This window comes from Pantherophis guttatus, chromosome 2, assembly GCF_059756535.1.
Source record: "Pantherophis guttatus breed Tessera chromosome 2, ASM5975653v1, whole genome shotgun sequence".
NCBI lineage: Eukaryota > Metazoa > Chordata > Lepidosauria > Squamata > Colubridae > Pantherophis > Pantherophis guttatus.
In genome coordinates, this window is record NC_142064.1 from 2862671 (window position 1) to 2886031 (window position 23361).

The window sequence follows — 23361 nt, forward strand, 5'->3', positions numbered from 1 at the left end:
TTTCGATCAGAAGCCTCCCCAGAATTTGTTCCCTATGATTCTAAGTTGTACATTTTAATCTAAAAAGGTAAATGTCTCATCGGTCCGCTTTAGGGGTCCCTGATTTCTCCCAAACCGGACTGTCCCAGTGGAAGTCCTGTAGGCCTGTCCTTTTCAACCTTGCTAGCTTTAAGAGGTTTGGACTTCAACTCCCAGCATTCTGCGACTGGCAGAGCAGAGCAAGCTGTGGAATTCTGGGAGTTGAAGTCCACAGGTCTTAATGTTGCCGAGGTTGGACACCTCCGGGCTAAATGGATGATATTTTCTCCATAGAATGAGGATCTGCAACAGTTCAATTTAGGATTGAAAGCTTTGCCTTCCTATTCTGCAGTGGTTGCCTCTAACAGTCAACACCATAAAAGAGAAAAACAAACAAACAAACAACAAAAAAAAAAGAGTTGGGGGGAATAATGTTGTTTTACACACAGTTCAATGTGTGGACTTCCAACTCCCAGATGGAACTGTGGAGTCCACACCATTGGATCTGTGTGGACTTCACCTCCCAGAATTCTGGGAGCTGGCTGGAGAATTCTGGGAATTGAAGTCCACATGTCTTAAAGCTGCCATGTTTGAGAAACACTGCTCTAGATCGGAGTTCCTCAACCTTTCCTGATTGGTGGCCTGGAGTGGGGAAGGGGGGGAAGAGGGGATGATTTTGTGGGAGGGGCAAATCTACGCGCACAAGCGGCCACGACATTTGTGTGACGCTCACATGAGCGGGGATGCAAGCACCCATGACGAAGCTCGCACGAGAGGGACCACAAGCTCTCACAACGATGCGCATACCAGCCGACTCCTCATGTGGCCCAGTGACGATTAGACCGCAGCCCAGGAGTTGGCCGTGGACCACAGGTGGGGGACCCCTGGATTAGAGTTCTCCAATCTTTCCGAGCGGAAAGAGTGAGTGCTCACACGAGTGGGGCCCTGAGCCCCCACAATGCTCGCACAAGTGGGGCTGTACATGCACACACACGCACCAGCCAGCCAGTCACATGGCCCGGTTGCAAATAGGCCACACACTGGTAGTGGGCCGTGGCCCACAGGTTGGGGACCTTTTCTTATAGACACGCCAAGCATCTCATGAGGCAGGAGCACCTACCTTGTCCGAGCCATGACGTTGGTCTTCTTGGGTTGTTGGTTAACCGGGCTCCCCATGGTGCCATTTTTCAGGGACCCCTTCCGAGCCAGCTCTCGCTGTTTCTCTGCAGGACAAAGACAGACATGGAGAAAGAGAATTTAGGAAGGCAGCCTCTCCTTTGGAAGCCAACTGCAGGGCAATAGGAGCCGGAGTTTGCCCTGGGAATGCAAACACAATTATTTGGAAGAGAACAACATCAAGTCTTTGGAGTTATAACCAATATATAACCAGTAATAACAAACTAATAAGAATAGAATAACAATAATTACCGTTTCCCCGAAAATAAGACCTAGCGTGGGTTTTTACATGTGTGCCTTACCCCCAAAATAAGCCCTACTCAAGAGCCTGTGCAGCTGGCCGCCTGCCAATTCCATCTGGTTGCTCGTGGTGCCATAGCCACAAGGTGAAGCGGGGGCGTGGAGCTGCCCCACGCACCCAGTACCAGGTTACCTTAGAGCCGCTGCAACCTGGCACCTGCCTTGCGGCGGCAGCACTATCAACCACGTGCAGCAGGAGCCCACGTGGCTGCCGGTCACTTATTCTGCTTGCTCGTGGTCGCAACGAAGCTGGAGGCCGAGTAGTGTGCTGTTCAACCCTCCGGCCTCGCGGTGGCAGCACTGGCACACTGTATGGCCTCCTGTCCCGCCGCAAGCAAACAGAAGAAGTGGGTCCCCCTGTTGTGACCCAGGCCCACGTAATTAATATTAAATGCAAAACAGTTCCAAAAAACAAACAGATTTTATTAAAAGAGCTGAGAATTAACTCATTCTCAGCATATTCCAAATTAAATGAAAGCAAAGTCCTCAAAACACCAGTCTTCAGTTTATCTCTGACCTTGAGATAATTAGGCAAATGGCCAAAGGCTTTTCTTGGCAACAGTTCAGGAACAGAAGACGCTGACGAGAAAGAAATACATCCAAACACGAAGCAAATCTCTCAACGGTTGTTTTCCGGCAAAGAGGCCAAGAGCCATTGCTGGTCTTTTAAGCCTTATGGGAGGGCCCAATCATCTCTTGGCCCTACTCCCGAGTCATCCTCTCTGCTTTAGCTGCTCCTGCCTTCTGGCAGCTCTTCTCATACGTGCATAGGAACAGGGTCCTCCTGTTCCTCTGCCTCTCTGCTGTCAGCCTCTGGAGGCTTCGAAGACCGCACATCACTCCCCGATGGCCCTGGCCCCATCTCTGCCTCCGACGCAGAGCCCTCATCCGGGCCTTCCCCAGCCTCCAGGACTGGCCCCTGTTCTTCCTCAGCCTCATCGCTACCCGACTCCACTGCCAGCTCCGCAAGCTGCTGGCGGACCACAAAAACCCCATACAGGGGAAGAAAAACAAGGCACCCCCTGAAAATAAGCCCTAGGGCTTATTTTGGCACCCAAAAGAAAATAAGACCCGCTCTTATTTTAGGGGAAACATGGTATTTGTGACATAAACTAGGATGGGCTTTTGTCCCAGAAGGTCTCCAACTACACAGCTGAAAGGGTATTCCAGGTTGTGTGAGTGTGTGGAGCAAACAGAGGTTGCATCATGACATTACTGTGTACACATCTAACTTTCCTATTGCAGCTAGTCCTTGAGTTACGACCACAACCGAACCAAAAATTTTGTTCCTATCGAGACATTTGTTAGGTGAATTTTGCCCCCTTTTACGACCATTTTTGCCACAGTCGCTAAGTAAATTACTGCAACTGTTAAAGTTAGTAACACAGTTAAGTGAATCCACCTTCCCCATTGACTTTGCTTGTCAGAAGGTCACAGAAGGGGGATTGCAGGATGTTGGAACACTGCGACCGTCATAAGTATGAGTCGGCGTCTGAATTTTGATCACGTGACCACGAGGATGCTGCAACGGTCGTTAAGTGTGATAAAAATGTCCTACGTTACCTAGCCCTGATGATGTTACCTAGATTGGGTAATGAATCATCCGCGAGCCCTTAAGTTACTTTTTTCAATACCATCGTAACTTCAAATGGTCACTAAATGAGTCAAGGTCCATCTGTACAGGAAGGTTGAGCTTTTTGCATTACATAACAGATTACAGGATTGATGGTTGTTGGCCGCCCAGGTTTAGACTGTCTAATCTTTTCGAAAGATAAAGAAAAGAAAGCAAACAGAAGGGGACTAAAAATTAATTAGCTGGCTTGCAGTAATAGACCTAATTTCTGTAAAATTTTAAGAACCTGGAGTTGCGGCTCTTCGATGGGAATAATGTCCTCTTCCAGCCCATCAGGAAGGAAGGAAGGAAAAAAAAGAAAAGAAAAGAAACAGCAGCAGTAAAATCACTTTCTGAAGGGCTGATTGATCTCACTGCATTCCTGGAGAAGAAATGAAAGGCCCTCGGAAGAAGCAGATCAATGGATTGACAGGAAGGGAAATTACCAGGCTCCGTTCATCTTCCCCACTTCGCTTATTGAATGGAGCCAAATGAAGACAGGAGCCTTTGGACTTCCTGCCTTTGAAGAACCGTTAAAAACTTAAAAACTGGTTTTTTGTTCCATACAGCATCAACCTTATGAACTCTCCAAGTTTCGTCTTTCTGCTACGTTGTCAGCACTTCAAGCTGCATTTACTCTAGTGCTGACATAACAAGGAGAAGCGGAGGCGTCTGGAAAGGGACGTTTGACTTTTCACCTACTTATTTTCCCTGGAGATAATATCCCCTAGGTGATGGGATGGGAGGGGGGAAATTCCTTTGAGCTGGAGCGGTAGATTAGGGGTAGAATGACTTGGAAGATGGCCAATGAGTGCAGGGGAGTGGGGAACAGAAAGGGAGGGTTTTGGGTCTGGAAGTCAGTGTTGGCTTCGATGGAGTCGGGTTTTAGAATGTCGTGCTTAATAAATAGGAGTTTTTCTTCAAATACTTTGTTTGAAATGCAATTTATTTGAGAAGACCTCGAAACTTGACATACGTATTCAAAATGGACAGTGATTGATACCCTGTTTCCCCCAAAATAAGCCCAATTGGGCTTTTGAGCGCATGGCAATAAGGCCAAGCGCTTATTTCAGGATTCAAAAAAATATAAGACAGGGTCTTATTTTCGGGGAAACATGGTATATATAGGTACTGCATGTCCCTGAAAAGAAGACCGGGTCTTATATTAATTTTTGCTCCAAAAATACATTAGGTCTTATTTTCTGGTTAGGTTTTATTTTGGGGGAAATCCGGTCACTAGGATATTGTTGTGGCCCATCAGCGGCCTGTGTGGATTGTAGCTGACTCTGACAGCGAGGAGGCTGGTGTGGTGTTGCGCCAGCAGACTGTGCAGCTGGCACTCGAGTCAGACAATGAGGAGGTTGGAGAAGATGTGGTGCCAGAGGCAGGGATTCAGCCAGGGCCTTCAGAACCTCCAGAAACTCCCATAAGTGAAGAGGACGAAGAGGAGGAGCCTCTTCTCGATGCACGGGCGCGCAGAGCTGCCAAAAGGCAGGAGTGGCTCCTCAGGAGAAGGTCTCCTCGAGAGTAAAGCTTGGGGCTCATTGGCCACTCCCTTAGCCTATTTAAGGAGGAACGCTGACTGAAGCAATTTGTAGGGAACAACTTTAGTTCACTCTCCTTCGCGTCTGGATTCTCTGCAAATTGCTTCTGGGCTTTCTGCCAACCTTCGTAAGATTGTGATTACTTTATCTTTGGTTTCTTGTAGGCTGTTAAGAAAGATTCTGAAGAGCCTTTGTTTTGAAAAAGACTGGGTTATTTTAGTAAATTAAGTTTTGTACAAACTTTGTGTGTGCTGTGTTCTTTGGGATCCGCAGCTGGGGCAGAACAGATATGTAACAGCTGCATGACTCATGGTTTTAATACTGAACAAGCTAGATCACCATCTTCTGTTCATCTCAGCCACTCATTGAGGGCTAGAAAACCCCCCCAGAGATGGGAACATGATATTCCTAAGGCTTCTTCAAGTCAGGCCATACAAACAGTCCTCAACTTACAGCAGCTTTTTTAGTGACTGTTTGAAGTTACAACATACGATCGTTTTTCATGTGTACGAGCACGGCAGCATCCTTGTGGTCACAGGATCACAATCCAGACACTCAACAACTCACTCATATGCAGTATGTGACGGTTGCAATGTCCTGGGGTCATGTGATCATCTTTTGTGACCTTCTGAGAAGCAACGGAGAAGCCTGAAAAGTGCTTTTTCAGGAGGCAACTGGACTTTCTTGGTTTTTTGTCTTTGAAGACATTTCGCTTCTCATCCGAGAAGCTTCTTCAGCTCTGACTGGATGATGGAGAACAGAAGGATTTATGTTCCTTGCAGCCAGCCAGTCATTTGCATCCTTTGAGAGGGTCGTTGAGGCCACTTGGAGGTTTCTCCATGTTCTCAGGGTCACCTGAGTGGTGCAAATGGTTCCTGTAGTCTGCAATTTTTTTCTCTGGAAACCCGTTCCTACTCCCACACCATTTGAAGGCTCTTCATCCCAAAGTGCATGGCTAAAAAGTCTGTAGAAATTCTCCGTCTTCCAGGCTATGGTTGTCCCAAAAGTGCTTTATCAGGAGGCAACTGGACTTTCTTTGAGACAACCAACTGAAACTTTGGGGCAACCATGACCTGGATGACGGAGAATCTCTAGACCAGTGGTGAAATCTAAAATTTGTTACTACCGGTTCTGTGGGAGTGGCTTGGTGGTGGGGGTATTGTGACTGGGTGGGCGTGGCCAATTTAAAAAAAAAACTTTTAAAACCATTTTTTCTACAACTTCTTCGGCGAAGAGGTTGTAAAAACGTTGCTTTCAAAAGCCTCTGATGATCCAAGCTGAGTTGTGGGTTATCGGTGCGGGTTATATATATATATATCCTGTATATACAGGATGTCACCACCACACATCCATGCAAAAAGCAAACCCAAACCCACACCAATGAGGCACGACCACAAACCAGAAGCCAGACCACAGCTGCATCATTAGCAACTTTAAACCCCTCCAATCCATACATGAAGCAAACTGACACCCACCATGAAGATGTGGCATGACCACGAATGCGAAGCCAAACAACAGCAACACAGCTCACCAGCTCAAATCCCCCTGCAACTCAGACTAACCCGAGCACAACCAAGCCCCCACCTAAACAGAACACACCCCCATCCAATCAGAGCACAGGCAACCCCCCATTCCAATCAGAGCACAGCCCCACTGGCAGTTAAAAGGAAGAAACAGCTGCGATCACACACATTGCTCCTAGAAGCACGAAGCCGAGAACACCAGCCTGAAGATGACGAATGAGACTTTGTCGAAACGTTGCCAAGAAGCCTCCAATTTTACGCGGGAGAAAACCCGAATAACCAAAGACCTACATGTATGTATGTATGTATCTATGTATGTATGTATGTATCTATGTATGTATGTTTATTTCTCTTTAGCCAGGTTCTACCTATATAAACCAAGATATTATGCAGCCCTAGTTCAGTGAAATCACAATTCACTAGTTTCTGGGCTTTTTTTTTTTTTCCTTCTGGCAGCCAGCAGACCCTTTGCTGCCCATTGGGAGACTAAGATAGATATATTTCGGCCTTATCTATTTCGGTCTGCTGGCCTGAAGGCCTCTGACAGTAAAAAGGAGGCTGGGGGCAACACGCGCAATGAGGTGAGTCAGTGGATAACACACACACATCCTCGAAAATAAGACCTGGTGCCTTTTTTGGTTGCACAAAAAATATAAGACAGGGTCTTATTTTCAGGGAAACACAGGTAGAACCCTTCGACACTTTCTCAGACTGGGGAGGGCAAGCAGGGGTAGGGGGCAAATGCATGGAGCTACATCTAAAGAGGCTTGTGTGCCAGTGTGTGCCGCGGTGGTTTGAACCCCCTCCTTCCACCGATCTGTCAGCAGGTATCTCTGCGGTGCTGTGCCTTCTCGGTTGACTTGCTTCTGTCCCCTCGGTGCTGCCTTCATGGAAATGCACGAAAATCAGCCTCGTCCTTCCCTTCCTTGGTTTAGCCTTTGGCCACATACTGTGGCTTAATTATAGATTTTCAGAGCGTAGTTGCCATGTTAATTATTCATGGTCTCAGCTCAGCTCAGCTAAGGCACATGCAGCATCCAAGCAAAAATCTACGAAGCTAAAACTTACGGTGAACGGTTGCAGGAATTGGGTATGTCTCATCTATTGAAGAGAAGGACCAGGGGTTTACAGTTTACAGATTAACAGAGTTGGAAGGGACCTTGGAGGTCATCTAGTCCAACCCCCACCCAAGCAGGAGACCCTACACCATTTCTGACAGATGGCAGTCCAGTCTCTTCTTGAAAGTCTCCAGGGATGAAGCTCCCACAACTTCCAAAGGCAACTTCTGTTCCAAGAGTTGATTGTTGTCACTGTCAGAAAATTCCTCCTTATTTCCAGGTTGAATCTCTCCTGGTTCAGTTTCCATCCATTATTCCTTGTCTGGCCTTCAGGTGCTTTGGAAACATGATAGCAGTCTTCCAATATTTGTTAATGTCAACTTATTTTCCAAAGCTCCAGATGGCAGGACAAGAAACAATGGATGGAAACTGTTCCCCTGGTTAATTGTTAGGAATTTTCTCTTGAATTCCAGGTTGCTTCTCCCCTTGGTTAGAGAGGAGCAACTTTGAATTCAGGAGAAAATTCCCAAACTTGAGAACAGCTTGTCTTCAAGAAGTTGTGGGGGCTCCATCACTACATGCTTTGAGGAAGGATGCTTTTATACTAATTATATCTTTGTCTCTTCCTCAGTCAAGGGAAATGAGTGGGAGAGAAGAAAGGCATGCAAGATTTAGATCTCTTGTGGGCACGCAGGGACTCATGACCTATGATGCATTTGACCCCTCCCTCGGGCTCAGCCTGGTCCTCTCCTACAACAACATAGTCACTCTGCTCTGACCTTCCTGCTACTTAAGGCATTGTTCTCCAGTGACTATGGAGCCCATCCTTCTGTGCTTTTGTTCAACTTACTTACTTATTTATTTATTTATTTATTGGTTCAATTTATATGCCGTCCTTCTCCGGAGACTCAGGGCGGCTTACAATGCGTTAAGCAATAGCCTTCATACTTTTGTATATTCCTGCTTAGTAGGGCTTTCGCCCCCCCCAAGCAGTGTTCTTTTTTTATACAAAGTCAGCTTATTGCCCCCACAATCCGGGTCCTCGTTTTACCTACCTCGAAAGGATGGAAGGCTGAGTCAACCTTGAGCCTGGTGAGATTTGAACTCGCAGTAATTGCAGGCAGCTGTCAGCTAAGTGCTAGCACTTAACAGCACTTAGTCTGCTGCACCACCAAGGCTCCTAACTTCTGAACATCTATGGAGATTCTCAATCATCCAGGTCATGGTTGTCCCCAAGGATTGTTTTTTTTTCCAAAAGGCAACTAGACTTTTTTGTCTGTTTTCGTTCTTCCAGTGATGATGATTCGCTTTCAGAATCGAAGAAGCTCCTTTGGAGGAGAAGTGAAAGTTTCAAAGGAAAAAGAAAAAAACTAACAAAGTCCAGTTGCCTTTTGGAAAAAGCACCTTTGCATATTAAAAGGCTTTATAATGTTTTGTTAGAAAGGGATTCAGAAACTGAACTGGTTAAAGATTGTATGATTAAGTGGGCACAAAATTTTGAAGAACCAGTGATGTTGGAAACATGGGAAAAAAATTGGGTTCAGAATGTAAAATTTACACAGTCGCAAAATCTGAGGGAAAATTTTTACAAAATGTTTTATAGATGGCACTTAGACCCCCAAAAATTGTCGTGTATGTACCCTAATGTTCAGCCAAAATGTTGGAGATGTGACTGTTTAGATGCTACATATTATCATGTTTGGTGGACTTGTAGGAAAGTTAAGGCTTTTTGGATAAAAATTTGGTGGGTTATGCAGAATGTTTTAAAGAAAAAAATTCAATTTTCTCCACAACTGTTTTTACTGGGTATAGTTAAGGGTTTTACATTGGGTGAAACAAAGTTGATATTGTATATGATAACAGCAGCAAGATTATTGATAGGTAAATACTGGAAAAATGAAGCTTTGCCCACTATCGAGGAATGGATTATGAAGATGGCCAGTTTTGCAGAGATGGCGAAGATTTCAGCATATCTAAAAGACTGCTTACAAGAGACTTATGAATGGGAATGGAAAATTATGTGCAGAACAAATACTAAACTAGGAAGTATCAAATAGCTTTCATTTGAAAATGATATATTAAGATAGAAATATGTTAATGTAATGAAGATAAAAAAGAAAATTATAAGGGGGAGGGAGGGGTTCAAGTTTTATATAAGTTTTATACAAAGCGGGGTTTATTTTTTTACTTGATATGAGTATACTGTGTGGAAGTCCGGGGGGAGGGGAGGGTTAGGGAGGGTTAGGGAGGATGGGAAGGCTGGGGTGGGTTGAGGGGGGGGGGAAAGGGGTGAAAATGTAATTGTAAAACTTTTGCAATAAAAAAAAAAAGAAAAAGCACCTTTGGGTTCAGCTTCTGGAAGAGCAAACTGAAGGGCAGGAATTTCTGGATAAAGCTACTCTTCTAAGAGAACTTTTCCTAACAAAACTTGCCCGTCACTATGACTTCACGCCTCTTTAAAAGTTCCTTGCAGTTTCATTTTGAAAAGCCTTATTCTTATTTTTTTTTCTCTCCCTGGTTGGGTGGGGAAGAATAGCTACCCTCAATAATCCTGTTTTTCTTTCTTCTTCCTTTTCTTTTTTTAGACCGTCATTGCTCGTATTTCTGAGCTGGGGTTAAAATACAATATGAATCTCCCTGCTCCCTCCCCATCCCTTCTCTTCTTTTTGAACAGGCCGTATCCTTCAATTCTTATATTCCAATAAAAAGTCCGCCCACCATATATCTTTATTCTACTTAACTCATGCTAGACCATGAACTCTCTGAGCCAATGTTCTTTCTTACTTTTCAAAGTCAAATGAAGACCTGCCTGCCGTTCCATCTTTAGTAAATATCTTTATTTCCAAATGGGACGCAATTGCATTTAAAAGGTTGTGTGGATTAACCTTGCTACACGTGGATTAACCATCTTTCCCCCCCAATCATGTTGGAGTAGAATATATTTCCAGCTATAGGTAGTCCTCGACTTACAACAGTTCTTTTAGTGACTGCTCAATACTACCTCTGGCTGGCCCCCGAGTGGGTTGGGAATGGAGATTTTGCAATATCCTTCCCCCAGGAATGGGGAGGGAATGGGGATTTTGCAGTATTCTTCCCCTGTCACGCCCACCAAGCCACGCCTGCAGAACCGGTAGTAAAAAAAAATTGGATTTCACCCCTGCTCCAGACATTATGGGTGCTCCTTTACTGGAGGCTTTCAAGAAGAACGGCTGCAGGTTACTGGTGGCACAGTACTGGAAGAAGGAAGATCCACCCACCATTGAGGAATGGACATTAAAAGTTGTGCATTTGGCAGAAATGGCAAAAATTTCATCATATCTTAAAGATCATTCAAATGAGAGATATATATCGGAATGGAGAAGATGGATTGATTATATACAGAAGAAATATCCGAATAAGAAAATTCATATAGCTTATGAATGAAATAATTTTAAGTAGTTTATATCTGTTTTTTTTTTTTTTGAGTTATAAGGAGTTAAGGACCTAGGGAGAATATGAAATGTAATAATTTGTTAGCTTATTTTAGTTTTTGATTTGTGAATGCTATACCCTGTGCTTGTTCTGGGAAGTCTAGGGAGGGGGGTGGGGGGGGAGGGAGGGGAAGGAGGGGTGGGGGGGTGAAAATGTTTGTATTTCTTATAAAACTTTTCAATAAAAAAAAAAAAAAGAAGCTGTTGGACAACCATTTGTGTGAGGAATGAAGTTCCCTGAGGATGGGCTGTAGCACGAGTCCGAAAATTCAGAAGGCTAAACCTCTGGTCCCCGTGACTGACTCAGATTGGATCCTGCAACCATTTCTTTGATTCAGTAGTCCATCTGCATTTGAAAGACAAAGGTCGCTCTTTTGAAGACAGCAAAGTCCACATTTTGGACAGAGAAGACCACTGGTTTGAGAAGAGAGGTCAAAGAGGCCATCGGTGTCCAAATTGAAGAGCCCTCCCTCGACAGAGGGGGAGGGATGCAGCATTATCTATCTCCAGGCTACAACACGGTCCTTTCAACAATTCAAGAAGTCTCCACTCCCATTTGCACCCCTCAGGTGACCCTGAGGACACAGATCAACCTCCAAGTGGCCTCAACGACCCTCTGAAAGGACGCAAATGACCAGATGTCTGCAAGGAACATAAATCCTTCCCTTCCCCACCCTCCAGTCAGAGCTGAAGAAGCTTCTGGGATGAGAAGCGAAACACCTTCGATGAAAAAACCAGAAAGTCCAGTTGCCTCCTGAAAAAGCACCTTTGGGACAACCAGGACCTGGATGGTGGAGAATCTCCGTAGACATTTCTCTGAAACGGTATAAGGTTCTCTGTTTGAGCAGGGGGTTGGACTAGAAGACCTCCAAGGTCCCTTCCAACACTATTATTTTATGTTTATTTATTTATTGTTTTATTATTCATATTTCTATGCCGCCCACTCTCCGAGGACTCTGGGCGGCTTACAACAATTGACAGTATACTAAATAGCATCTTGCCCCCCAACAATCTGGGTCCTCATTTTACCCACCTCGGAAGGATGGAAGGCTGAGTCAACCTTGAGCCGGTGAGATTTGATCCGCTGATCTGCTGAACTAGCAGTCAGCTGAAGTAGCTGCAGTACTGCACCCTAACCACTGCGCCACCTTGGCTCCCTTTGCACTGTTCTTGGCACTGGAGGGGTGGATGAAATTCTGCTGACTTCTCACGAGTGTCCTTTCCAGGACGTCCAAGGTCCATTGTAATCTAGTTGTAGCTGCTCATGCCAACATCCTCGGCCCCCACATGGATTAGCAAGGAAGAATAGTTGCCCCTGGGCTTAAGAAGACCTTGGAAGATGTTCTACCATAACTTCACAATGGGTTTCCAGAGGCACGCATTTCTTTCCATTATTCATACGAGCTCGTAGCCAGCGGCCGAGACATTTTAATCTTCTTGCAACACGCAATTGGGCCGTCTCTCTCAGAGAATTATATCCCCTGCCAGCTTCCCATTGCAACACGTCCTTCCTTTGATAAACCTCCAAACCTCTTTCCTCATCTCAAGCGCTGTCGTTGGTTGCTCCAATCGGTTTTGGCTTGGGGGATTCCTACAAGCTTCTGTTTGTTGCAAATGTTCCCGGGCAGCAACCCAAAAACAGGCTACAAACAGAGGGGTCGGGAGGACTGCAGGAACCCCCAAGTGGCTTTTCCAAAGGAGCGCGTCCATTTAAACGGATGTTTGTTTTCCAAGGCTAATCCTGTCCTAAGGCTCATATTGCTTCTTGTTTCCCCATTAGTCAAAGATAACAGAATAAAAGAGCTGGAAGGGACCTCGGAGGTCCTCTAGTCCAACCCCCTGCTCCAGCAGGAGGCCCTCAACCATTCCGTACAAACGGTTGTCCAGCCTCTTCTTAGAAAACCTTCAGTGATGGAGCAGCGCCTACAACCTCTGGAGGCAAATATTCACTACCCAATTAGGCATGAAGGGGCGGGATTTTGTAGTGTTGCTTGGGAACATCAATACAGACACACAGCCTGGCGAGGTGGCTCAGTGGCTAAGACACAGAGCTTGTCGACCAGAAAGGTCAGGAGTTTGGCAGTTCGAATCCCTAGTACAGGTCTCCTGCGTGAGCAGAGGGTTGGACTAGATGACCTCCAAGGTGCCTTCCAACTCTGTTACTGTTATGGTTTTTTTGCTATGCAGCTGATAACATGTTAGATGTTAGCTAAAGAACCTGAATGGTTTTCAGCAAACATTAAGCAAATTGCGTAATATAGAATATAGAATAGAATAATCGAGTTGGAAGGGACCTTGGAGGTCTTCTAGTCCAACCCCCTGCTTAGCTAGGAAACCCTATACCACTTCGGACAAATGGTCATCCAATATCTTCCTAAAAACTTCCAGTGTTGGAACATTCACTACTTCTGGTGGCAAGCTGTTCCGCTGGTTAATTGTTCTCACTGTCAGGAAATTTCTCCTTAGTTCTAAGTTGCTTCTCTCCTTGATTAGTTTCCATCCGTTGCTTCTTGTCCTGTCCTCAGGTGCTTTGGAGAATAGCTTGACTCCCTCTTCTTTGGGGCAGCCCCTGAGATATTGGAAGACTGCTATCACGTCACCCCTAGTCCTTCTCTTCATTAAACTAGACAAACCCAGTTCCTGCAACCATTCTTCATATGTTTTAGCCTCCAGTCCCTTAATCCTCTTTGTTGCTCTTCTCTGCACTCTTTCTAGAGTCTCAACATCCTTTTTACATCATGGAGACCAAAACTGAATGCAGTATTCCAAGTGTGGCCTTACCAAGGCCTTATAAAGTGGTATTAACACTTCACGTGATCTTGATTCTATCCCTCTGTTTAGGCAGCCAAGAACTGTGTTGGCTTTTTTGGCAGCTGTATTTGGCAGTAATGCTAACGAGAGGCCTGGATCTGAAAAGGAATATATCGAAGACCGAGGCTCTGTGTTTGACAGGGTAAACGAAGGGAAAGGATGCACGTTTTACATAAGTGACGAAACATTAGAGCAAAAGGGATGATTTTGTGCACCTTGGTAAACAGATGGAGAAATATGAAGATGCGCAAAGGATGGTAAGAGAGGTAATGGGTGTTATGAGATTTATTGCAAGGAATTAATGCTTGTGGATGGAAGTGCAAAAAGCTGTTTGTGGGAGCTTCTGCCATTTTGATATATGGAAACGAAGGCCAGGTACCACAGGGAAAAACCCCATAAAAAGTTAAGTTGACTGCCGTGGAGTGTTTGAAGCGGGTGTGTAAAAGGAGCAGAATTAATGGCTTTCTGAAGGAACGTGGCTTGAATGCAAAAATCAAGTAACCGATTCGAAAGAAAATACTCGTGGTTCGGTCATAGACCAAGAACATATCGTGTAACAGCATATATGTAGGTCTTTGGTTATTCGGGTTTTCTCCCGTGTAAAATTGGTAGTGTCTTGGCCAAGACACTTCCAATTTTATGCGGGAGAAAACCCGAATAAGCAAAGACCTACATACAAACTCCCGCAAAAATCTCAGAAAACATATATATGTATGTATGTATGTATGTATGTATGTATGTATGTATGTATGTATGTATTTCTCTTTAGCCAGGTTCGTCCTACGTAAACCAAGATTTATCTTGGTTTACGTAGGAAGAACCTGGCTAAAGAGAAATACACAAAGGCCTACGAAAAGAAAAGAAAACAAACAAATATATATATGCATATGTATATGTATATGCATATGTATATGTATATGTATATGCATATGCATATGCATATGCATATGCATATGTATATGTATATATATAAATAGACGAAGCAAAACAAACAAAAAATAGAGGAAAGAAGAATAAAGGGTCAGGAGGAAATCAAGGTAGAACGGAGGGAATGCGATTCTCCAAGAGACAGAAAGAAGTTTCTTTCCAAAAAGTTTGAAGAAGAAAAACACAAGGCCTGAAGAAATGAAAACAATAAACTAAACATTAAAAAGAAAGAAGGAAAACAGGGAAACTTTGCAAAGTTAGAATAGGAGGGGAGTGGTAATTAGGCAAGCCAGATTTTTGTTTATTTATTTATTTGCATCCCTTTATTATTTTTACAAAGAACTCCAGGCAGTGAACATATTCACTTTCCTCCTCCTATTTTCTACATAACAACAACCCTGTGAGGTGGGTTGGGCTGACAGAGAATGATTGGCCGGAGAGAATGAAAGTCACCCAGCTGGCTTTCAAGCCTAAGGCAGGATTAGAACTCACTGTCACTTGGTGGTTGGCCCAAAGTACCCAAATCAGCTTTCATGGTTAAGGTGGGACTAGAACTCAGCATCTCCTGGATATTGGCCCAAAATTACCCAACTGGCTTTTACGCATAAGGTGGGACTAGAACTCACTGTCTCCTGATGATTGGCTCAAAGTACCGCAGTCAGCTTTCATGGCTAAGGCAGTACTAGAACTCACCATCTCCTAGATATTGGCCCAAAATCACCCAGATGGCTTTCATTGCTAGGTGGGACTAGAAGTCACCAGCTCCGGGTGATTGGCCCAAAGTCACCCAGATGGCTTTCATGCCCAAGGGGAAACTAGAACTCATTGCTCCCGGTGATTGGCCCAAAATCACCCAGCTGAATTTCATGGCTAGGTGGGACTAGAACTCACCAGCTCTGGGTGATTGGCCCAAAGTCACCCAGATTACTTTCATGGATAAGGCAACACTAGAATTCACCATCTCCTGGTGATTGGCCAAAGTCAACCAGCTGGTTTTCGTGCTTAAGGGGAAACTAGAACTCACCAGCTCCGGGTGATTGGCCCAAAGTCACCCAGCTGGCTTTCATGGCTAAGGTGGGACTAGAACTTCCGGCCTCTTGCTTTCTAGCCTGGTGCCTTAACCACTAGACCAAACCGATTCCTTTAGTTATGTTGAGCTATATTTCTTTTTACTTATCACAGGCTTCTAATTTGCCTCACTGACTATTTCTCCATTTCTGCATTTGGCATAACATCGCTGGCCCTGAAAAGAAACACAGCTAGTCCTCAACTTATGACAGGTCATTTAGTGACTGTTCAAAGTTACAACAACCTCCCTAGGAGTACTTACACCTGGTTCTGAAGATCAAACAGCTGGGGGGGTCCCCCCACCCCATCCTGTGACCACATTTTGGGCACGTAGCAACCGGTCTCATGCGACCACGTTGTATGACATTTTTGATGATTTAAAACATTTAATTACAATTTTAAGAAAAATGGCCCATAGTAAACAACTGAATGAGAGTGGTGTTCATTGTCCATGGCACAAAAGGTCGTAAAACTGGGTCGGTCGCGAAGGTGACCTGTGAAGGGTTCATGACTTACGACCATAGTGGGCAGGCTCCATTACAGTCGTAAGTCGAGGACTTCCAGAAGCGTGATAGATAATGTATCTATGAGGGTGGAGGTTGGTTCTCCGAGCTTGTGGGTGGGTTTCAGAACATTTCGTTACCTGGCTAGGTAACATCTTCAGCGGAGTTTAGGGAACGCCAGTGTCGGTGTTCTTCTGTTTGTAAGGGCTTTGGGTGGTCAGGAGGCCTTGTGATGGGGAGGTCACGTCAGGTGAGGGTCTTGTGATGGGTCTTGAGATGGGCCAGGTGTGGGTCACGTCAGGTGAGGGTCTTGTGATGCCTTTTGTGATGGGACAGGTGTGGGTAGTGTCAAGTGAAGGTAAATTAAGTGGGGTCAGAGTTGGCTTCACTTGGGAAAGTGCTGACATGAAGCTCCTAATAAATAACTGGATTTCTTTTGAAGCTTGGCTCGAGGCTCATGATTTAATTAGGGCATCAGCCGGAACCAGTGGTGAAATGTAAAATATGTTACTACGGGTTCTGTGGGCATGGCTTGGTGGTGGTGGGGATAATGTGACTGGGTGGGCGTGGCCAACTTTTTAAAAAACTTTTTTAAAGTACTTTTTTACAACGAATAGGTTCTAAAAAATGCTTTTAAAAGGTAAAAAAAAGGCTCTGATGATCACAGCTGTGGCGCGCGATCGTCAGAGCCTTTTTTTTTACCTTTTAAAAGCAAGAAGTAACGGGCGAGTGGGCGGAGCCTCGCGCCGCCATCACTACCGGTTCTCCGAACCACCTGCCACAATCGCTACCGGATCGTTCGATCCGGTCTGAGCCGGGAGCATTTCAGCCCTGGTCGGAACCCTGACAAAGGTCTTACGACGGGTCAGATCAGGTGAGGGTCTTGTGATGGGTTAGGTGTGGGTGTGTCAAGTGAGGGTCTTGTGATGGGGAGGTCATATCAGGTGTTGTGGCCCGTACGCGGCCTGTGTGGCTGGTGGCTGATTCGGACAGCGAGGAGGCTGGTGTGGTGCTGCACCAGCAGCCTGTGCAATTGGCACTCGAGTTGGACAGTGAGGAGGCTGGAGAAGATGTGGTGCCAGAGGCGGGGATTCAGCCAGGGCCTTCAGAACCTCCATAAGTGAAGAGGAAGAAGAGGAGGAGCCATTTCTCGATGCACGGGCGCGCAGAGCGGCCAAAAGGCAGGAGTGGCTCCTCAGGAGGAGGTCTCCTCGAGAGTAAGGCTTGGGGCTAATTGGCCACTCCCTTAGCCTATTTAAGGAGGAACACCGACTGAAGCAATTTGCAGGGAACAACTTCGTTCACTCTCCTTTGTGCCTCGATCTTAATTCTCTGCAAATTATTTATTATTTATGATTATTTATTCTTTGGATTCTTGTAAGCTGTTAAGAAAATTAATTAGCAGCCTTTGTTTGGGGAAAAAAAACTTATTTAATTTAGTAAAACTAAGGTTTGTACAGACTTTGTGTATGCTGCCCGTAGCTGGGGCAGAACATCAGGTGAGCATCATTGGAAGGCGAAGTGCAGGTTGGGAGGGAGGGGTTTACGGGTGGGTAGAGGGTCAGTGCCAGCACTGGTCGGTTGTGGGGTCAATTTGAATTCTGAGGGGCTCGTAGGCTGCTTGTACAGGAGAGTATCTGCCCAAAGAGCTAAAGGAGACATTGCAAACCTCTCCGCTGGACTTACCTAGTTTCACTTGCAGCGGAGACGGCTTGTAATTCATGGCTACGGTCTCGCCCTCTCTGGGATCACAGTCTCTGTCCGAGATGGAGGCGGCCGCTGGATCCTGTTGGGAGGGCAGAAAGAAAAAAAACCCACAAAACCATCAGGACTGCCATCATTTTGGAAAATGTCATTAAATTGTTTATGCCTTTATATCTCACTTTATTATTTATACCAAGAACTCAAGGTAACAAACTTATCCAACGTGCCTTCTTCCTGCTATTTTCCCCACAACAACCCTGTGAGGTGGGTTGGAGTGACAGAGAATGACTGTCTCAAAGTCATCAAGCTGGGTTCCAAACCAAAGGCGGGTCTAGAACTCACCGTGACCCGGTGATTGGCCCAATGTCACCCAGCTGCCTGTCACATCTAAGGCGGGACTAGAACTCACAGTCTCCTGATGATTGGCCCAAAGTCACTTGATTGGCTTTTATAAAAGGCGAGACTAGAACTCAGTTTCCTGGTGATTGGCCCAAAGTCAACCAGCTGGTTTCCAAGCCTAAGGCAGGACTAGAACTCACAGTCTCCTGGTGATTGGCCCAATGTCATCCAGCTGCCTGTCACACCTAAGGCGGGACTAGAACTCACAATCTCCTGGTGATTGGCCCAATGTCACCCAGTCATCTTTCATGCCTAAGGTGGGACCCAGCTGCCTGTCACACCTCAGGCGGGACTAGAATTCTCACTCTCCTGGTGATTGGCCCAAAGTCACCCAGTTGGCTTTCATGGCTAAAGCTGAACTAGAACTCCCAATCTCCCATTTTCTAGCCTGGTGCCTTAAGCACTAGATTAGACCAAACTGACTCTCATTCGTGATTATTTAGATTTATGGCCCCTGCAATTGGGAAGACCCCTGGCAGTTTACAAAGCGATTTGAAACGCAGCATCACAAACCCTCCACCGTGGAAGTTATCAACAGATAAAAATCAAAAAAATTGCAAAGCCAATAACATTCCGCGGCAAAACTTCACACCTCAAGTACTCCGTTTCTTACATGCAACCGACAACGGGAGAACGGATCGATATTTGTGGGGGAAGTTATCCCAGAGTCAGATGCAACAATGAAAAACAACACCAGGGTCCCCATGTTTCCACCTGCCTCATTTTACGGCAGTGGAGGACGAAGCAAGTGGTCCTTTGAGTAACAGAACAGCAGAGTTGGAAGGGACCTTGGAGGTCTTCTAGTCCAACCCGCTGCTCAAGTAGGAATTCGGGTGACATACAAGTGAAAAGACAATCCTGTAAGTATCTCTGTGCAAGTTTTTTTTATAAAAAGCACTTTCAAATATACAGGTAGTTCTCCACTTATGACCAGAACTGGGCCCACATATTCCGTTGCTAAGCAAGACAGTTGTTAAGTGAGTTTTCTCCATTGCTACAGTTGATAAGGAAATCACTGCAGTTGTTAAGTGAGTCACACAGTTGTTAAGCGAATCTGGCTTCCATGTTGACTTTACTTGTCAGACGGTCGCAAAAGGGGATCACGTGACCTTGGGACACTGCAACCGTCATAAGTACATGCCAGTTGCCAAGCATCTGCATTTTGATCACATGACCCTGGGAATTCTGCGATGGTTAAGTGTGAAAAATGATCCTGTCACTTTTTTCAGTCCCGTTGTAACTTCAAACGGTCGCTAAAGGAATGGCTGTAAGTCAAGGACTATCTGAACTCGGAAACTGATGGGGCAGCAACCCATGTGAAAATATGCTCCTGGTGGTATGTACTGGTTAACATCTGGCCTGCTGTGCTCTGGACCAATTGATACTTCTGGGTAGTCTCCAAGGGCAGCCCCAAATACAGCACATTACAGTAGTCCAGACAAGTGGGGTTAAGGCGCACAAGCTATTATGGATAGGTCCTTCTGCTCCAGGTAGGGTTGCAGCTGGCCAACTGATGGATCTGGACACTTTCTCGCCATCAGCCCAACGAGGAGTTAGGAAAAATATGGAAATTGTCAACCATCCAAGTCATGTTTGTTCCAAAGATGTTTTTTTTCTCCAAAAGACAACTGGACTTTTTCGGGGTGGGGTGGGGTGTGTTCCTTGAAAACATTTCGCTTCCCATCCAGGATGCTGCAATGTTTGTAATTTCTCAATGACGCTGTAAACTTCCAACAGTTGCTACTCCATGGTTAAAAGTCAAAGACTACCTCTAATTTAACTTTATTTCCAGTTACCAATATTAACTAATAAGAGTTTATCCCGATGGACTAACATTAGATTTAACTAGGGAAGATGATGGTTTAGCAATAAACCCTGTAATTGTGGGGTCCTTGGTGTGCTTCCTGAGCTTGGATATGGATTTGCAGACGTTTCCTGACCAATCTAGGTAACATCATCAGTGCCAGAAGGGAGTGGGTGTAAGGATTTGCCCCAGCTAATCCCTCAGGAAAGAAAGACTCTTGAATCCGTTGAGTCAAAAGAACTTTTACTGAGAGAAAGTGATGGCGGAAAAGCAAGGGGGAATCTGGCAAGTCCCACACAAATCATAAAGCAATTCTTCTGTTTCCCCAAACCCAAACCCCCCAGTCCACCAGCAGCCACAAGAGCTGGATGCAATGAAATGTCCTTTTAATATATGCTGATCAGTGTACATTCAAAGTGACAATAAAGTTTCCGTTCCATTCCATTCCATTCCATTATTCTATTCTATTCTATTCTATTCTATTCTATTCTATTCTATTCTATTCTATTCTATTCTATTCTATTCTATTCTATTCTATTCTATTCTAATTCCATTCCATAATTCTATTCTATTCTATTCCATTCCGTATTTTCTATTCTATTCTATTCTATTCCATCATTCCATTCCATTAATTCTATTCTATTCTATTCTATTCTATTCTATTCTATTCTATTCTATTCTATTCTATTCCATCATTCCATTCCATTAATTCTATTCTATTCTATTCTATTCTATTCTATTCTATTCTATTCCATTCTTCCATTCCATTATTCTATTCTATTCTATTCTATTCTATTCTATTCTATTCTATTCTATTCTATTCTATTCCATTCTTCCATTCCATATTTCTATTCTATTCTATTCTATTCTATTCTATTCTATTCTATTCTATTCCATTCCATATTTCTATTCTATTCTATTCTATTCTATTCTATTCTATTCTATTCTATTCTATTCTATTCTATTCCATTCCATTCTTCCATTCCATATTTCTATTCTATTCTATTCTATTCTATTCTATTCTATTCTATTCTATTCTATTCTATTCTATTCTATTCTATTCCATCATTCCATTCCATTAATTCTATTCTATTCTATTCTATTCTATTCTATTCTATTCTATTCTATTCTATTCCATTCCATTCCATTCCATAATTCTATTCTATTCTATTCCATTCCGTATTTTCTATTCTATTCTATTCTATTCTATTCTATTCTATTCTATTCTATTCTATTCTATTCTATTCTATTCCATTCCATAATTCTATTCTATTCTATTCCATTCCGTATTTTCTATTCTATTCTATTCTATTCTATTCTATTCTATTCTATTCTATTCCATCATTCCATTCCATTAATTCTATTCTATTCTATTCTATTCTATTCCATTCCATTCCATAATTCTATTCTATTCTATTCCATTCCGTATTTTCTATTCTATTCTATTCTATTCTATTCTATTCTATTCTATTCTATTCTATTCCATTCCATTCCATAATTCTATTCTATTCTATTCCATTCCGTATTTTCTATTCTATTCTATTCTATTCTATTCTATTCTATTCTATTCTATTCTATTCTATTCTATTCTATTCCATTCCGTATTTTCTATTCTATTCTATTCTATTCTATTCTATTCTATTCTATTCTATTCTATTCTATTCTATTCTATTCTATTCTATTCTATTCCATCATTCCATTCCATTAATTCTATTCTATTCTATTCTATTCTATTCTATTCTATTCTATTCTATTCTATTCTATTCTATTCTATTCTATTCCATTCCATAATTCTATTCTATTCTATTCCATTCCGTATTTTCTATTCTATTCTATTCTATTCTATTCCGTATTTTCTATTCTATTCTATTCTATTCTATTCTATTCTATTCTATTCTATTCTATTCTATTCTATTCTATTCTATTCCATTCCAATTCCAATTCCAATTCCAATTCCAAGGTTGTTTTGAGAATGCTGAGGTGCTAGGCAGATGGGAGGTCATTCTCAGGGCACGATGGCCTTGAAACTAGTCTGGAACTGGCCGGGAGGGAGTCCGCTCGGTCTCTGTGGCAAGAAAAGTCGTACAATGGGCCAAAACTCACTTACCAACTGTCTCACTTAGCTCAAATGCGGTCATACGTTGAGGACTACCTGTAGATTATATTCAGCACTTCCTGGCGTTCTAAAAGAAAGCGAAATCGCAAGATTTTTAAAAATAGACGTATATCGAATTCTGTGAAACCAGAGGCTCCCGTGGCGAAGCCTGACGGCCGGCTTAATTCTTCTGAAGCAACTTTCCAAACCTATTCCTGCCGAGGAGAGAGCGGCGTACGCACCCTAGCTTTTTTGGCGTCTCTAAAAATCGGAAAACATAAGCTGGAAATAAAAATCAATCGCTTTACTGTAAGCACAATGAGCTGCATTATTTAAAAACCACCTCGCTGGTCCAGGTTAGCAAACTGAGAACAGCCTGTGCAAAATGCAGAGTTCTCTAATGCTCGGAACATTCACGTCATGATTGGCCAGGGCTAAAACGTTTTGACTTAACTCTTCTTAAATATTTATTAAGTCTCAATTGGGGTCCTTTGCTCAGCTTTCATTGCTAGGAAGGGGGCAGCTATTTGGCGCAGGAGGCCCTGGCAGCGGGAACTCAAGATCCTCATTCTCGCTAGGCTAGACTACTGTCATGCGTTTTACATGGGGCTTCCTTTGAAGACTGCTTGAGATTTGGCACAAAATGCAGGTAGTCCTCGACTTACGATAGTTCGCTTAGCGAACGTTCGAAGTTACAACAGGACTGGAAAATGTGAGTTAGGACCGTTTTTCACAGTTACGGCCTTTCCAGCATCCCCATGATCATGCTTGGCCACTGGCATGTACTTATGACTGTTGCAGTGGCCCGGGGGTCATGTGATTTTCTTCTGACAAGCAAAGTCAATGGGGAAGCCGGATTCACTTAACAACCGGGGGACTCACTTATCAACTGTTGTGATCCACTTAACAACTGTAGGAAGGAAGGTCGTAAAATGGGGCAAAATTCACTTAACAAATGTCTCACTTAACAACAGAACTTTTGGGTCTAATTGTGGTCGTAACTCGAGGATTACCTGTATAGCAGCTTTCATGCTGATGGTTAAGAGTCACAAAGAGCCAAGTAATTAAAATGTGGTTTTACCAAGGGAATACCGATAATACTTATGACCACAATTCAGCCCAAACATTTTGTTGCTAAGTGAGACAGCTGTGAAGTGAGTTTTGCCCACTTCACTTTGAGTATTTTACGGCCTTTCTTGCCACATTCGTTAAGTGAGCAACATGGTTGTGAAGCGAATCGGGCTCCCCCATTGACTTTGCTTGTTGGGAGTTCGCAAAAGGGGATCATGTGACCTTGGCACCCAGCAACGGTCATAAATATGAGTCAGTTGCCAAGCATCTGAATTGTG

At 43.9% G+C, this 23361-nt stretch overlaps 1 protein-coding gene across 2 annotated transcripts in view; it reads right to left on the reverse strand.

The window, feature by feature from the left end:
• The window catches only part of FAM219A (family with sequence similarity 219 member A), a 64498-nt gene that overhangs the window by 12736 nt on the left and 28401 nt on the right, over positions 1-23361 (reverse strand). For both annotated transcript variants that reach the window (XM_087885486.1, XM_087885488.1), the window contains exons 2-3: positions 17697-17796; positions 1139-1241 (exon numbers count right to left, since the gene is read on the reverse strand). In XM_087885486.1, the coding sequence (XP_087741612.1) occupies positions 1139-1241; positions 17697-17796 (203 nt within the window). The remainder of the gene's footprint in view (positions 1-1138; positions 1242-17696; positions 17797-23361) is intronic.